The sequence below is a fragment of the Lepidochelys olivacea genome (assembly GCF_965140295.1).
Source record: "Lepidochelys olivacea isolate rLepOli2 genome assembly, chromosome: 2".
NCBI lineage: Eukaryota > Metazoa > Chordata > Testudines > Cheloniidae > Lepidochelys > Lepidochelys olivacea.
This window is the reverse complement of record NC_140412.1, coordinates 107,054,932-107,073,051: the sequence shown is the minus strand read 5'-3', so window position 1 is coordinate 107,073,051 and position 18,120 is coordinate 107,054,932. Positions and strand designations below refer to the sequence as shown.

Genomic DNA, 18,120 nt, shown 5'->3' with positions numbered 1-18,120 from the left:
TGTAGGAAAACATCCAAAAAAATTAATAAATTTCAATTGGTATTCTATTGTTTAACAGTGCGATTAAAACTGTGATTAATTGCAATTAAGTTTTTTGAGTTAATTGTGTGAATTAACTGCAATTAATCAACAGCTCTAGTTTCCAGCAGTCACTTCTGGAAGCAAAGGAAACAAAGGGCTAGGTACACAGAAGAGCTAGAGGAGGAAGCGATATGGTTTATTCTCCTATAACTGTCAGCCGAGTGGCTAGGGCACCCTCCTGAGATGTGGGAGACTGATCTCTAATCCCTCCTCCATGACAGGCAGAGGCAGGAACTGAAGACAGGCCTCCCACATCACAGGTAAGTGCTCTACTACAGTGCTACTCAAAGTGGTGGTCCGTGGACCGGTGCCGGTCTGCAAGCCATTGGCTGCCGGTCTGCGTGCACGTTGGAAAAAAAAATTTGCCAGTCCCCCACATCAGATAGCTTGAGAAGCACTGCTCTACTCAACATCACCTCCTCCAGCCATTTTGTGAATGGTCCTAAGTCGGCCACAAAAAAAACTGTCTGAAACTATTCAGCATATTCATGCCATTTGCTTGACTAGTTTGCAGTCAAGTGAAACTGCATTTTTCAGCAAATAAATCATGCGTCTGAAAAATGTTACCCAATTCTACTCTATAGCCCAAATCCTGCAAATGATTCTATGTGCACGCAGACTTCCTGCATCTGTGAAGAGTTCTACTGAAGTCAGTGGGTCTTTCTGCAGCGGCAGGGATCCAAGTACATGGATCAGGTTGCAGTACTGAAGTCTCTCTCCCCCTCTCTATTTATAGTGCTATTTATGTGCTTTTTGTTAACAGAACCACCACTAATGCTGCTGCTTTATTGGAAAGCCACTATAAAGTTTGGAACATCTAATTAGGATAGATTCTCGACTCCAGTTTTATGTGGGTGAACTCCATCAAGAGGAGAATCTGGCCCATTACCTCTAAATTATAAGCCTGGAAATTAAGTATACCTCATATTTTTAGCTGTTTATTAATCTAAGAAAAACATTATACATTTTTCCATTAGAAGTCACAAAAATGTTCTTTTCTAAACAAAATTGCTGAAAAACTCTGATGTCTAACATGTTTTTTTGTAGCACACTGGAAGACTAACACATGGGGTTGATTCTAGTACTATCATCTGATAACGAAGAAGGAATAGCTCACTTATTTATAGTATTTCTAAACAGAAACCCTTACATTTTCCCCCTAAAATCTCATCAGTAAGCCACATATTGTGAAAATAATTAAATCTTCCTTTTAATAGGATGTTCATTATCTGTCCATCCATATGGCATTATCATTTCAAGACTCAATAGGTGGTACTCAACTGTATCTTTACATTATAAATTATCAATCACAGATAACAACATGCTTTAAATGTCAAATATTACAATCCTTCATTTTTTGCTAATCTACTTTTTAAAAAGTCTATGCTACAGCAGCATACTCATTGGTTTGGTCATTTTTTTCACTTTCTTGTGGGCTGGTGACAGTTACTCTTGGATTTGATGTTTTTTCCAGATGAAAATCAATCTAGAGAAAAAAGGAACCAAAAATCGATATTTTAAGGTTCACAGATAACAGACTTCATTGCATGTCAACAAATATATAATTAAGTAGGCCACACTAGAATTTCTACTAATATCTACGAGCTAGTCACCAACATAACATTCTTGAGTAGCTTATACAAACCTGGGGTCTTCCCATCAGGTAAGGATAAATTGGAAAAAAGGTGAAAGTACCAGAACCTTTGCTCAAATTAGAATATTTTTTCTGTTTATAGCCCCATCTGAGCAAACATCCCTTCTAAATTGAACCTCCCAAAGATGTAGCCTCACTTTGTGGCATAAACCCTCTCATATTCTCCAAAGCATTCCCAAAAGCATTCCATCAACATATCAAGCACAGAAAATAATAAATCCTACTTCTGATGAGAATGTTGTTGCATATTTATCTGGTAATCTTTATTTGAAAATGTCCTTGTGTGTCATACAAATGGGTCAGAATAAATCCCAAATTTAGAAGTATGGCAGGGACTATCCTGAGCATCACATAGGTGCCGACTCCGTGGGTGCTCCGGGGCTGGAGCACCCACAGGAAAAAATTGGTGGTTGCTCTGTCCCCACTGGCAGCTCCCCGACCTGCCGACCCGCCCCAGCTCACCTCCACCTCCAATCTGCCTCCACCTCCTCCCCTGAGCACGCTGCCGCGTCCTGCTTCTCCCCCCTCCCTCCCAGTGCTTGTGCCGCAAAACAACTGTTTCGCATGGCAAGCATTGGGAGGGAGGGGGATGAGGAGGAATGTGGTGCGCTCGTGGAAGAGGCAGGGTCAGGGTGGGGATTTGGCGAGCGGTCCAACAGGGGCAGGGAGGGGTGGGGTTCGGGCAGGGATGGGGACGGGGGTAGGGCCAGAGGTGTGCGAGCACCCACCGGCACCAAGGGAAGTTGGTACCTGTGGAGCATCATGGGAGGTACAGGAACTTTCACTTCTTAATGGTATACAATAAGACAGCTGGCCCCAGTTGTCCTATCCCTGACACTGAGGAATCCAGTCAGGGAGTGCCATGTTAAGTTTACAACCCATGCACCACATAATCTCAGGAAATCTATCCACTGCTCAGGTTACCGAACACTTGGGGCTTTTCATACGTGACACAGACATTTTTGATTCCATTTCCTGCTGATGAAGACCCTCTCCTATCAGCAAATGGAGCAGTACAGCATGAGGCACCTCTCCCTAAATTTGTGGCATGCCCCACCCCTTGTCCTAAGGGACGAGACTTGTGTTTTAAAATCCCATGAAGAGAAATCCCCTGTCTTTAAGATTCTTGTTTATTTTAACAGTCCTTTTCTATCTGAAAATATAAAAATTAAATAAATCAATAAGACTTCCCTGAAATGAGGACAGCAACACTTATTAAATGCAACTTCTGTGCAGGGCAACTCAGCCAAACAAACAAGGTACTGGTTTCATGAACCAGTAGACATGCTTGTGTGCATCCCACTGTCCCCCTGCTATGTCTGACAGAGGAAGTGAAGACTGAAATATACAATCACCCTGCTCTTCTTGAGAGTGCAGGAGTCTTGTATTTCTAGTACCCCACTTACCCACAAAGGCAGGACAAAGACCTGCCAGAGTGATGGAGCAACAAATACATTCTTTGCCAGTTGAAGAAAGAATTCTGCAGTTGTAGCCACAGGATGAGAGGGGTTGTAAATGAGCGGAAATCGCTTTCCTGCAAGATGAAACTCCACGAGACTCCAAGGGCCTCATCGTGGTTGAGCTGGACTACAATTGCAGTACAGAGCGCTAGTGCTGAATGAATGAGGCAATATCTATTTTTTTAAAAAACAAAAAATTGAAAGAATAAGCGGTTACCTGGCTTTGATTGTCAAAGTCCTCCGGTGCTTTTGTTTCTTCTTCAGGAGGAAGATCATTGTGATCATTAAACGGCTCCATTTCCTCACCATTTTCTTCATTAGTTTCACCATTTAAGTGGAAAGGCCCCTCTTCCTCCAGCTGTCCAAGATTCTCTTCTTCCTGCTCTTCTTCATAATTCTCATTTATTTTCTCTTCATTTTCTTCTATCTCATTATGGAGAACATTTCCATTAACGGCCTCCCCCATTTCCTCTCCCTGATCTCCATTCAGTTCTCCCTCATCTCCCTCTTCTTCATTTTCTTCCTCATCTACCGTTTCTGCTGGCCTCTGATGAAAGCAAAAGCAGAGTTGTCATTTGCAAACATCTTTTATCAAAACAACCCAAGCAATGTCATAATATGGTAGACCCCTAAGTCATAATTGCATCATCATAAAGGATTGCTATACTATTTTACACCAAGGAAGTTATTTATATAAACGGTCTAAATATATTATCAGCCCAAGAATCATGTGTCTCAGCAGCTTCTCTCTAACGAAGGGGGAAAGTCCGGTTTATTCACACCATGAGGAACATGGCAGGAGGTATTGTGGGTGTGGGAATGTATGAGGGATCAACCACTCCTCAATCCCATATTCCCCCTTCTAGAGGGATGAGGGTTAGGATTTGCATGGTAAGAAGGAACAGTGAGTGGGACAGGCAGGGGGTGGGACGCACACACATCACCCTCTCCTCAGCCTGCAGAGATTACTGAGGAAACAAAAACAGTCCTTGGCTGTGCTACCTCTTCTGTGGCTCCCCTGCGCTACCACCTCCATTAAGGAGATAAGGAGGTGGACAGGAGTCCCAGAGCCATTGTGGAGGCACAGGGCCTCTGAACAGATGAAGTCTACCTACTGCAGATGCCCCAGAGAACCTGAAAACAGAGGTGCCATATACCCTGTCCCAGACTGCTGGCAGATCTGGTTATGGTAACCACTATACTGCACAACTTTAAGTGGAGAAAACTTAGTGTTTAATACAGAGCATTCATTTACCTACATTTTCAAGATTTCATAAGAAATCTACTTCCAGTTCCCATGCTCCAAATTTGAAAACCAATGGGCCAGACTGTCAGAAGTGCCTAGCACCCAACCACTCGCACTGAGAATGGTGGGAGCTACTAAGAGCTAAGCACTGCTAAAAAGTCAATTTAGGTGCCTACACAGGAACTGAGTTCTTCTGAAAAACCTGGCTCCAATTGTTGGAACTGAGAACTTTGGAAAAATCTGATCCTACTGTTTTAAATGTTATTTTGGCATCAACAAAATATTATTTTGTGCATACCAAATAAATTCTTCATTTCAACATACTCTCCCAATTTAGTAAGGGTGGATTGTGACACTCTGCACCACATATTCACCATAGTAATATGATTATGATATAATTATGTAGCATCTTGTACAATATATGTCATGAGAGGTGTCTATGGAAAAGTTATGGTTTGTTGAATATGGTTATCCTATTTGTATGAATGTATCATTTTGCATCTGGAGTTAGGAATATTGACTATGTATTTGTATTTCAAATGTGTTTGCTCCTGGGTAACACCCAAAATTTCGTTTGCATTCAAGCTAGCCAGCACGTCATGAATGGGCTATTCAAGTTGAATGGTCCATCAACAAAGACAATAGGCCATGGAAAAGGCTTATCCTCACCTGAGGACCTTTCAGACAACCTATGGATAATGGCTGCAATGACTCATTGGAGCATGCAAGGCAGGGTGGATTTGATTTAAATCATGGAAGACTCGATTTAATCATGGTTTTCTACATAAAAGTGCATTCTTGTTGGTTGTTATAACCTTACTACATATTCTTCACAACTCAGAGATAGATGTAGGTTTCATTTTTAGAAGGTACACACTATACATTTTTAAACATTGATTTATTTTGAAAACTTTTAAGATTAGTTTTACAGCTATATCAGAAAATGAATGATTGTTTGGTTATTTCATTTACCAAAGGTAATTGAAGCAGATATTTATGAAGTCATTGGGAAGTGAACTATCTCCAATTCAACAGGTTAATCATTAATATTTGGAGAATGTTCTTGCCAGGCTGTATTAGGAGGAGAACATCACTAGACAGACATTTAAATTGTTTTATTTAACTAAAACAACAACGTTAAGTATTCTGGATTTTTTTCTTCAACAGCAAACATATAATATTTTCACAAAACAAGCATATGTCCCTCACTTCTCACATGAATCTCCAGACCTCTTTTCCTTGTCCAGATCTATTATGCCCCCAACAATCTTCTATTAGTTGAACTTTCTGAAACTTTGCACTTTTAGAGAGAGGTAAGTGATTGACTCTGTGTACACAAATTTGCAGAGGGACAATAGAGTTTGAGGTCTGTTATTTCTCACCTCTGTATATTATTTATTTATTTAAAACATTTTTGCTGTTAGCAAGCATGTTACCTCTGGAGACACAAATCCACAGTTTGAGAACTGCAAAACTAAGCATCTCTGATGGTATCTTCTAGACTGAGCACTGAGTCCCATTGGATAGATAGAAAGATTAACCTAAATAATCTATACAGAAGCCTGTGGAACCCCCGTAAAATTGGGTCCCTAATCCATGAACTATTGGAACTCATTTACAAAACTTTTCTTAAACATTACATGAATATATTGTCTCATACTATAGAATTAGAATTTATAATCCCTATTCCATGATGAGATATCTTTGAGCTATAATGTGTCTTAATTAAAACTATCTTTAGATAAGTTTTTTCCTCAAAAAGCATTTTATCAAAAAAATCCAATTTAAATTAAAAAATCCAATTTAAATTTTTTTTTTTAAAATCATTGATTTTTATCCACCCTGATGCAAGGGCTTGTCACTAAATCACATTGTACTGAACTCCTTTTTGGTAGCTGTATTTTTTCCACTAACTGAGCTGGGAATTTGTCTTGGAACAAAGCGGTTCCCGCTCTATGAAAGAAGCTGTAAAAGGGGAACATGACATCACCAATGGGTCTCACTCCCCACACAACAGAACACCTGGAAGCACTTTAGAAAAAGACCGAATTGGGAAAATGCTGGTCCCAGGCTGGAAAAGAGGATTCGTGCCTATGTATGCAAAACCTAACCTGCTTGTACTAATAGGGTGAGACACTGCTTGATTCAAATCCTGTCTAGTGTATAAGACTTGGGGTATGTCTACAATGAAAAGATGTCGACAAAACTTTTGTCTTCCACAGGTACTTAAAAAAGCCCTCCCACGAAAGACAAAAGTTTTGCCGATGCAAGTGACAGTGTGAGCGGTCTCCTGCCGACAAAACTAACGCCGCTTGCAGAGCTGGAAGTATTTTGTCAGCAAAATTGCCAACAAGGAGCGTTTACACACGCTGACTTTCAGCGACAAGGCTGTGTCGACACAGTCTTGTCGCTAAAAGCTGGTGGTGTAGATAAGCCCTTAGATTGTGATTTTGTTTATTTCTTAGGTAATCTTCTTTGATCTGTATGCTATTACATATTATCACTTAAAATCTAACTTTCTGTAGTTACTAAATCTGTTTTATATTTTTACCTAAAATAGTGTGCTTTGGTTGAAGTGCAAAGGGAAATCTGCTCAGGAACAGGGGTCTAGTGCATTGTCCACTCTACATGGATGGAGGGGTGGACTGGGTAATAAATTCATACTGGCCATGCTCAGAACGTTATAGCTCTGGAATCCGAGGCTGGAGAGCTGGGTGGTATTCTGGCTGGAGCCTTTCTATTGTTGGGTTATGAAGTGGCTGGGAGAGCATTCATGAACATGGCTGGGTGTGGATGTTTGTATGAGGGCAAGCTTGGAGGGCTTTGCAGCTTGTCACACTGTCACAGTGTGAAAGGGAACCCAGACTGGTGAAACAGAGGGCTCAGAGGTACTCCAGTTCCAGGTTGCACCCCGGGGAAAAACCCATGACAGGGGTTTCTTATCAGGAGATGTCATATGACCTGCAAGGTGGTCATGAAAGATCAGGGAACAGGCAATCTGATTTACTGCAAGGACAATAGTTTCATTGGTTTTATTTATAATTCTTCGCATTGTATCACTTATAAAAAAGTCACCTTTCACCCTTTCCCACCAATACAAAAGCCACTGTAAAGCAAAGCCCTCTCTTCTCTGACCCTTTCTGTGTTTGTGCGTAAACACACACAGACCTCGTTTATATTCAGAATTAGCAATAGTGGGAAATTTCCCCAAAATGTTCCTACTGTAGACCGGGCACAAGGTGGAAGAACAGAACCTTGCCCTGGGCTCTAAGGAAGGACAAGCAAGTCCTCATTACTGATAAAGTAACACTATTTAATCAAAGAGTTTTAAAGATTGTATTTGCATCAATCTAGATTATGTCAATCCTTTCCTAAATTCAACTGGCAGAAAGATCACCTTGCCATTCAATGAACTACAGTGTCCCCACTGCAGAGCTGGCTTAGATATTTTTGTTTAGATTTTCATTCTTTATTTCCAGTCATCTCTAGAGATAAATGAAAGGAGTGATGGCCTCCCACTTCTTCCATTGAGATTCATCAGAATCTAAAGCCAACTAGCACATTTCATAAGATTCTTACTCAGCCAAGGATATTTGGAATGTTATGGCCATTAGTGGATTGTTGAGATAAGATGACAACTGCTGCAGAATCTATTTGAAAAAAGCCATAGAAAAATCTGTTAACCTTGCTGCTGACAACACTAACATACCAAAAAAAATGCTAAGTGTGTATTAATAAGAGGCATAATAAGAATGTTATTAAATGATCAGTGGCTCCTGATCCAAATGTCTTGCCTTTTCCATAAAATTTATATAGCTCCATAATACAATTATATTCCTTTGACACCATCTCATATAGAACATGTCATTTTACTGCAATGAGCCACAGATTCACCAGCTACCAGAAATATTATATCGTAGCCTGACTAGCTAGACAAAGACTCAAAAAGGTGGCTTTTAAAGCACAATGATCTCAACATGTTCCTTACTCATATATTCATGACTCTATTTTATCTGATAGCATCAAATTGGCCCTATTACTGCTAAAATAAAAACTAAGCAACACAAGCCTTTTTATACACCTTTAAAAGGAGCCCAGTATGTCACAACTAACAGCTGACTTGAGCCAACTTTTGTAATTGCCAGTACTCTAAGATTACACAGAATACTTGATCTTAGAAGTTACCTGCTATTCAGTCTCCTCTGTGTTACTTATTAATGTATTCCAGTAGCTTTTCACAATGGAAATTTTTATCACCGTTCCCATGCTTGCATTGTTTAAGAAACCACCAGATTTAAAAATCAGCACAATGTTCAATTTCAAAATTCTTTAATAAGACTGCCGCCCAAAGAAGAAAGCTCTCACAAGGCTTCAAAACCACGACCCTTCATGTCCTGTAGGCCTACATGCTTGTTTCTCTTCAAAAGCCTAGGGGGGAAAGAGGCTTTGGAGCACACTGAGAAAGTTAACAAATATGGGTTCTAATAGACTAAGTGGGTGGAGGAGAAAATGAATTCCAGGAGTAAGGTACCCCTCATTGAAAAAAACACATTTTAACCAGTGGATCTCTACATTATTTAGATCCTAGTCTACTTTAGACACTGTCTCTTCATAAAAAGAAAAGGAGTACCTGTGGCACCTTAGAGACTAACCAATTTATTTGAGCATAAGCTTTCGTGAGCTACAGCTCACTTCTTCGGATGCATACTGTGGAAAGTGTAAAAGATCTTTTTATACACACAAAGCATGAAAAAATACCACCACCACCCCACTCTCTTGCTGGTAATAGCTTATCTAAAGTGATCACTCTTCTTACAATGTGTATGATAATCAAGTTGGGCCAAACCTACTGACCGCTATTCCTACCTACATGCCTCCAGCTTTCACCCTGACCACACCACACGATCCATCGTCTACAGCCAAGCTCTGCGATATAACCGCATTTGCTCCAACCCCTCAGACAGAGACAAACACCTACAAGATCTCTATTAAGCATTCTTACAACTACAATACCCACCTGCAGAAGTGAAGAAACAGATTGATAGAGCCAGAAGAGTTCCCAGAAGTCACCTACTACAGGACAGGCCTAACAAAGAAAATAACAGAACACCACTAGCCATTACCTTCAGCCCCCAACTAAAACTCCTCCAACGCATTATTAAGGATCTACAGCCTATCCTGAAGGATGACCCAACACTCTCACAAATCTTGGGAGACAGGCCAGTCCTTGCCTACAGACAACCCCCCAACCTGAAGCAAATACTCACCAGCAACCACATACCACACAACAGAACCACTAACCCAGGAACCTATCCTTGCAACAAAGCCCGTTGCCAACTGTGCCCACATATCTATTCAGGGGACACCATCACAGGGCCTAATCACATCAGCCACACTATTAGAGGCTCGTTCACCTGCACATCCACCAATGTGATATATGCCATCATGTGCCAGCAATGCTCCTCTGCCATGTACATTGGTCAAACTGGACAGTCTCTACGTAAAAGAATAAATGGACACAAATCAGATATCAAGAATTATAACATTCATAAACCAGTCAGAGAACACTTCAATCTCTCTGGTCACACGATTACAGACATGAAAGTTGCGATATTACAACAAAAAAACTTCAAATCCAGACTCCAGCGAGAAACTGTTGAATTGTAATTCATTTGCAAATTGGATACAATTAACTTAGGCTTGAATAGAGACTGGGAGTGGCTAAGTCATTATGCAAGGTAACCTATTTCCCCTGGTTTTTTCCTACCCCCCCCTCCTCAGACGTTCTTGTTAAACCCTGGATTTGTGCTGGAAATGGCCCACCTTGATTATCATACACATTGTAAGGAGAATGGTCACTTTAGATAAGCTATTACCAGCAGGAGAGTGGGTTTGTGTGTGGGGGGGTGAGAAAACCTGGATTTGTGCTGGAAATGGCCCAACCTGATTATCATACACACTGTAAGGAGAGTGATCACTTTAGATAAGCTATCACCAGCAGGAGAGTGGGGTGGGGGGAAGTATTTTTTCATGCTTTGTGTGCATAAAAAGATCTTCTACACTTTCCACAGTATGCATCCGATGAAGTGAGCTGTAGCTCACGAAAGCTTATGCTCAAATAAATTGGTTAGTCTCTAAGGTGCCACAAGTACTCCTTTTCTTTTTGCGAATATAGACTAACACGGCTGTTACTCTGAAACCTGTCTCTTCATAGGATATTGAGTGCATCTAACCGTTACAACTGCAGCAGTATCACAGAGAGAGGATATCTAACAGACTAGGATGTAAATCATTTAGGGGCCCAGAGGTTAAAATATTTAGCAGTTTAGAGGCTAGAGCAACACCTTGAACTCTGCCCAGAAACTTACTGAATGCCAGTGCAACACTTTCAGTTACTTTCAACCGGTAACGTTCAGGTCACATCTCGTTTTGACTGAACTATATGGGACATCAGAACTATATTGGTTAAGCATTGGACCGGTCCAAAACAAGGTAAGAAAAAACAAATCCCATCATTGTGAACAAAATATTTTAACAATGACTGAAAAACTCCTAGGATATTTTTTACAGCTTAAGTACATTGCAGCATTCACTGTTACTATGAAGGACAAAAATATAGTCAGTCATTTTTACAGCAAACAACTGAAAAGTGATGTGCATTTATCATTTTTCAAGCTGGCAATACCTAATTAAGGATGTTTATAGTGTACATTTAACTTATCATCCCCACAGGAAAGGGCTTTTTTTCTCATGCACTATTTATGCAAACTGACCTTAGTTCCATGCAAAGATGTACATAAGTCTAAAACATTGGTCCCCAAACTTTTTACCTCACGCCCTCCCTTACCCCTGTCCGCCCCCTACCCCTTGGAACCAGGGGCAGGAGTGGGAGACATGGACTGGGATAAGGGGCCCGAGGCTGGGGTCACAGCTGGGGGCAGGAGCAGAGCTGGGTGGTGCCCCTAGCCACCCCCCCATGGGGGCTGGCATGGGACTGAGCCATTCCCCCCAAAAAATGTTCTTTGACACCCCCCTAAGGGGTGCACCCCACCATTTGGGGACCTCTGGTCTAAAATATAAAGAATTATATATAAAATGGCTCTTACAGTGCACAATAAGTCTGTGACAGTAGAACCTCAGACAGACACCTCAGGAATGCAGACTGTTGTAACTCTGACTTTCCCTTTTTAAAAAAAAATAGTTTATGTTTAACACAGTGCTGTGGTGTGTGGGTGCTGGTGCTTCCTGATTGCGCTCTTCTGGTTCAAAATGAGGTCAGTTTGTAACTCTGGTGTTCGTAACTCTGAGATTTTACTGTAGATGGCTGTAGGCAGAAACTGGAGGCCAAGTTACCCACCCAGTTAGACATTATTCCTGATATACTATGTGTGATATTTTCTACCAAGAAATCATTTCAATCAATTAACCAAATGGCGATGGAGGCGCTTGCTGGGTTTGGCTCTGGATCTTCTGATCTTGTCCTGCCACTTAGTATGGAGCAGCTGATGTAGACAATGAGAAATGAAAACATCAATTCAATGTTATTCAGTCTTCCTCAGTGCCCACATTTCATTTTTTCATTTAAAAGTGTTGGTCTCACAGCAGTTCTATGTATCTGCAGCTTCACAGCAAGCCTGATGCCATTAAATATGACCATGAAGCAAACTTGATGCCCAAAACATGGCAGCAGCAGCTGCTATACAAGTGGCCACATCTTTTAAGCATTCTCCAGCACTGTCTATGACACTGCCCAAATATTTGAGAGATGTCACCTGCTCGATGACCCATCTAGACAGGTTAATAATGAGCTGGTTGTAATCTGAAGCTGGAGGCTGCTTGATGGCAATGGACAGGGAGTTAGTTTTATCTGGATTGACAACCGACCAATACACACTGCTTTTTCCCCCAGACAGATCAGCCATCAGATGCAGCGGTTTTCCAAACTGAGCCAACATCAGCGAATTAGTAAACTTTAACACATGTGGGAATGCAGGCAAGATCAGGTCCTGATCCAAAGCCCATTAAGGTCAATGGGAGTCTTTCAACAGAGTTTAATGGGCTCTGGAGCAGGTCCCTAGTGCATAGGTGTACATGAGTGTTCATTGTGTACCTATGGAAGACCTTACAACCCATAATTCTCAGCTGACTTAAAATCAGCATAGCTCAATTCACTTCAGGGGAGCAATGCTGATTCACACCAGCTGAGAATATGCCTACTACGTCCTAACAAAGGATTAGATTAATTTGCAAAAGTTAGCCAGAGTCTTGATAACACTGGAAATGCCAAGAAACATCTTATGTTTTATTGTGTAGTTGCTTCTTTGGTGCATATATTTTCTGGCTTTGAGATGTCTTGTGCCTTCCATACCTACCTTAAAGTTCTCTCCGAGCCTACTCACTTAGTTTTACCTGCCAGCCTCTCACTGGTGATTAGCGCCAATCTTCAAAATAACCAGCATACAGCATTTCCCATGGACAGTTTTTGTGGACAAAGTAATGCCTCAGTGCCACAACGCTGGGCCATTGATATTGGTGTTCGCACAGTGTGTGATACTGCATCAATGTGAAACCAAGTTGCACTGAGACGCAATGCTACTCCTGTCAAAATGCTGCAATGCAATGTCTGGGAGCCCAACATTTATTGAGGACTTTAACTTTGGCACAGATGAGGGCCCTAATCCTGCCACTGGACCTGGGCAGGCAGACCCTTTCATCTGAGTGGAACACAATGGGGCTTACAGTCAGTACATTGGCTTGCAGGAAGCAGCATAGATCCATTAAAACTGGGACTATCCCACCCACATCAGAAAGAATGGCAATCCTTTCACTTAGTGGAAGCTGTGTCATTAAGCACAATGCATGGTTAAGAGGGGCAAAGTAGTTCCACAAACTCAGCACAGACTTCACAAGGATTCAGTACACTTCAAATCCAGACAGTCAATGAGTTGTCCTAACCTATAACGAGCGACTGAGCCAGAAGCATGACTTACTTGCTAGTGTATATCTCAGATGAACAGGACTCTCAGTCAGTGCTGGCTGTACGAGTGCTTAAGGGTCAGTCTACACGGCAGCTGGAGGCATAATTTCCATCTCAGGGAGATGCACAGATGCTACCTTTGACCGACCTAGCACACTAAAAATAGCAGTGTAGCTGTAGTAGTCTGGGCAGTGGCACAGGCTAGCCACTCCAGTACAATCCTGCCCAGGACCATAGATAAGTACTTTGGCAGCTAGCCTGTGCAGCTGCCTGCACTGTGGCAGCTACATGGCTATATTTAGCATCCTAGCTCAAACACAGCTAGCCTGTGCATGTCTATCCAAGCTGGAAATTTCACCTCCCAGCAGCAGCGTAGACGTACCCCAAGAGACAACTGAGTAAAACCAGCGTTACACAGCAGGAAGGATGAAAGGGCTGCCTCACCCCTCATGAGAATGCAAGGAGAGTCAGCTGTGATCAACAGTGGCTAAGAGTGAATAGTTGGGCAGTGGCCTATGTGAAATGAGTTGGCTGGTGTTATTTTCCCTGTGGACAGGCATCCACATCACAAAATAACACTAGCACAACTGGCACCCTTGTTGGCAGTTTCAGCAAAGGTCAAGGATTGAACAAGCAGGGAGACAACTACCCTCTAGCTCCTTGAGTTAGTTCCTTCAATGAGAATTAACGCATATTGATAGAGCAGCTTGGGGAAACTTTCACTGCTACTCCCCATAAGGTACCTGTTTGAGGTACCTGATAAGCAGAGGAATTGAGCCTCCAGAGCTGTCAATACAGTATCTTTAACAAGCACCAAACTCACACCAAAAAAAATTAGAAGGGGTGGGGTGGGGAAAGAGGACTGAATAACAGACTTGAGGTATTCAAAGGACTGATGGAAAAGGGATAGGACTCTGCCTTTTATAGTGGTATAGCTAACTGGTCTTTTGCTTCCTAGAGTCATAACAACTCACAGTAAGGAGTTTTCCTTTTGTATGATGGCAAGAAAGAGGAAAGATGTATCACAAATAGTGCAGAAATTTTAAAATGAAGTGGGCTTATCTGTTTTTAAAAAGTAACATTTTCACAATTCACTAGTTTTATTGCACATAGCTTAGGGAATTACAAGGCCTGATATTCAGACCAGGCTTCCATTTTTGTGGGCACAATTCTATGCTCTTAGTAAATTGTCAATGCAAAATTGTGCCTACAAAAAAAAAGCTTGAGGCCAGATTCTCATCTGGTGTGAAACTATGTAGATCCACTGATGTTAATGGTGCTAAGTCAATTTACACTGGCTGAAGTTCTGGTCCCTGGTTTACAAATCAGGCCCCTGGTGGTTTAAGAGCAGCTTAATGTAGAGCAGGAGTAAATTTCAGTTCACATTCAAGAAGTACGGTTGCTTAGTAGTATTTTGAATGTTGGCAAAGGATCTTAAAAAGGAGGAGGTATTCTAATTGCACACATTATGCCACCATTCATTAAGAGTTATGGTTACCAAGTGCCATCAAAATTCCAAAACGCAATCAATTATGAAGATTTTCTAAAGTGACGCATTTTACTTCCAATCAGTTGGTTAGTGCATGGCTGCTATTAATATATTACAGAGTCCAACATCATAGAAATTCTTTTCAAGGTAGATATTTTATATGGGAAAAATACATTTTTAAATACCAAGTAGAATCCATTTTAATGTCAATCATAATTTTGTTTTACTGAAACCATTTCCAAATGTTTACTCAGACAATGAAGTAGGCAACAAAATCTTAATGATCATAAATAGCATGGCGCGCAGATCTCATGAACAGAATACAACATCAGGCTTACTTAGCTTGAGACAACAACCACCTTTAAAATATAACTATTACTCAATGTATAGTGCTTTATAGATATGTTGCATACATTCCAAAAGCAAAAACACTTTGTTCCAAATCCAGTTAGGGTTGCTAAGTGACAACATCACTTACAAAACCCAAGCACTTAAAAGCAAGGAAATGAACGTTAAGGACTCAGTCTTAACTTCCCACATAATAAGTATGCTGTTATTACTCAGTATAAAAATATGTGTTTACCATCACGAAGCCAATAACTTGAAACGCTGAGCCATTTGGGTGTGTTTTTATATATGATTTTGTTGTACTGATTTCAGTATCTAAGCATTTAGGGCTGGATTTTCATAAATGCTCAACACCCACAAGTCCAATTGCAGTTAGTAGGAGCAGTGGTGCTCAGTACCACTGCAAAAAATCAGGCTTTCAAACTCTCTTCCTCAGTTACATGGAAAAGGGATCTCTGCACATTCCCCCTAAGCCAGAGGTGGGCAAACTACGGTCCACAGGCCACATCCAGCCCGCGGGACCACCTGCCCGGCCCTTAAGCTTCTGTCTGGGGAGGCTAACCTCTGGCTCCTCCCCCGCCCACCTCCCAGGCTTTCCAATAAGCCTGTCCTGCGCTCTGAGCGGCATGGTAAGGGGGTGGGGGAATGGGGTAGGAGGTCCCGGGGGGCAGTCAGGGGACAGGGGGCAGTTGGATGGGGAAGAGGTTTGGGGGGGTGCAGTCAGGAGACAGAGAGCGGGGGGGGGTTCAATAGGGGGTGGGGTCCCAGGGGGTCGGGGGGTCCCGGGAGGGGGGGGGACAGGGAGCAGGGGGGGTTGGATGGAGGTGGGGTCCTAAGGGGGGGCAGTTAGGGACGGGGGTCCCGGGAGGGGGCAATCAGGGGACAAGGAGTGAGGGGGGGTTGGATGGGTCAGGGATCCCGGGGGGCCTATCAGGGGGTAGGGGTGTGGATAGGGGTCAGGGCAGTCAGGGGACGGGGGGGGTTGGATAGGGGGTGGGGTCCTGGGGGGCAGTTAGGGGCAGGGGTCCCAGGAGGGGGCGGTCAGGGGACAAGGAGAAGGGGGGGTTGGATGAGTCAGGGGTTCTGAGGGGGGCAGTCAGAGGGCGGGAAGTGGGAGGGGGCGGATAGAGGGTGGGGGCCAGGCTGTTTGTGGAGGCACAGCCTTCCCTACACAGCCCTCCATACTGTTTCACACCCCGATGTGGCCCTTGGGCCAAAAAGTTTGCCCACCCCTGCCCTAAGCCAAGGCCATTTTGGTAAGGAATGGAGGAAGAATCATTTTACCAGATCCTGGAGTTCTTTCATGTTTGAGAAGTAGCCACGCTAGTACACAGGTCAAAGACATTTTTTTTCCTCCATCTGTTTCACTGACAGAGAATCATGTCTGTTTTTAATTAGTGACTGTTTGAGTCAGTGTTAAAACATCTACATTTCAGATTTTGTGAATCCATGTGATTTATTGGGCAGACATAGGGATAATGAAACGTTAAACAGCTGGCAAACAATTCAAAAGGAGCTATTTTGAAGTCTCAGCAAATATTTGTTTGACATTAATCATACAGTTTTCAAAAAGTATTTAACAGGCAATGAAAATTAAACCTAAAAATTTGAAAGTCTACGGATTTTTCTGGATTTTTGGGGGAGGGAGGGCTTGGGCACACTAGAAAGAGGAAATCAAAATCAATTTTATAATAGGACTGTAGTTGCGATCTTAACTTTGGAGAACTTACCACCTCTCAATAATAAAATCACATACACCCAAAAATCCAGGGCTGGAATCCTTGTCAAACAGCTTTAAAAAAAAATAATTGAGGAATGCCTCAGCTCCTACTTCCACTTCCTGGTTTAAAACTGGGGCTGGAGCCACCTGCTGGGGACACTGCCTAATTTAGAAGAACACAGCAGTAACTGCCAGCATCTCCTGGTTCCTATCTTTGGACACTACAACAGTTAATTTGATATACTGCTTAGTTCCGACTGTTTTACCTCCTCTAAGATTCCAGTGTGCGGGACAGACAGAAGAGCCAGATTCTTTCTGCTTATGGAAAGGAAAAAAATAGGGGAGTTTTCCTTTACTGTTTTTAACAAAACATTGTATTAGTATGTTTTAAATATATTAAATAATAGCAGCATTACAATATGAAGAGGCCTTACCTAAACTCTTCTGTCAGAAAAAGTTAATAGTAATAATAATAATAGGGACATTTAAAACACCACCCTGGTGTTCACACATTAGATTAGTATTTCAAGTTTACCTGACGAAGCTCCTACTATTTTGTTCCCCATCACTGAGAAGATACCTTACTAGATAAACTGTTTTTCCCATCCCTTTGTCCAACTGATTTCATAGCATGTCCCCAGTGTGAAGCTGGAGAAAGCCTGTATTCCACACAAAGGCACCGTGCATTTTGTATTTGGAGCCTCCAGTCTTGGTTTGGAATGTAAAAAAAGAATATGTGCCGTTTAAGAGAAACACTGGTTTTTCCTACTTGATTTTCAATTACCACTGGCATCTAGCCTACAGTGAAGTAAAAGGCAGCCATTTTAATGCACTCAGCTGGAAGTCAACATTTTGCAGCACAGTATATAAGCATGCATCTAGCTGATATCAGACTACATTTAGTCAATGGCTAATCTGGCATTTGTTCAACTGTATGCTATAAATGGTAAAACAGAGAAGAAGTAACATCTTAACCACTTCATTTCTGGTGGCTGGAAAACATGGTGGTGTTATCTGAAGTGCCAGCATTCTAATGAAAAGTTGGCACATATATAGTAGTGTCCCACGCATAGAGGACAGTACTGGTGGTGCATTTTGTCCCATATTCCTGGCACATAAGGCAACAGTGCCGCAGCCAAGGTTAA

General features: G+C 42.0%; 1 protein-coding gene across 3 annotated transcripts in view; it reads right to left on the bottom strand.

Moving 5' to 3' along the window:
- Positions 1-18,120, bottom strand: part of DCDC2 (doublecortin domain containing 2) — a 142,475-nt gene that overhangs the window by 18,944 nt on the left and 105,411 nt on the right. For 2 of the 3 annotated variants that reach the window (XM_084620383.1, XM_084620384.1), the window contains exons 10-11: positions 3,413-3,742; positions 1,482-1,567 (exon numbers count right to left, since the gene is read on the bottom strand). In XM_084620383.1, the coding sequence (XP_084476509.1) occupies positions 1,482-1,567; positions 3,413-3,742 (416 nt within the window). Of the gene's footprint in view, positions 1-984; positions 1,568-3,412; positions 3,743-18,120 lie in introns of those variants that run through there. The other variant, XM_084620385.1, reaches the window with a different exon arrangement.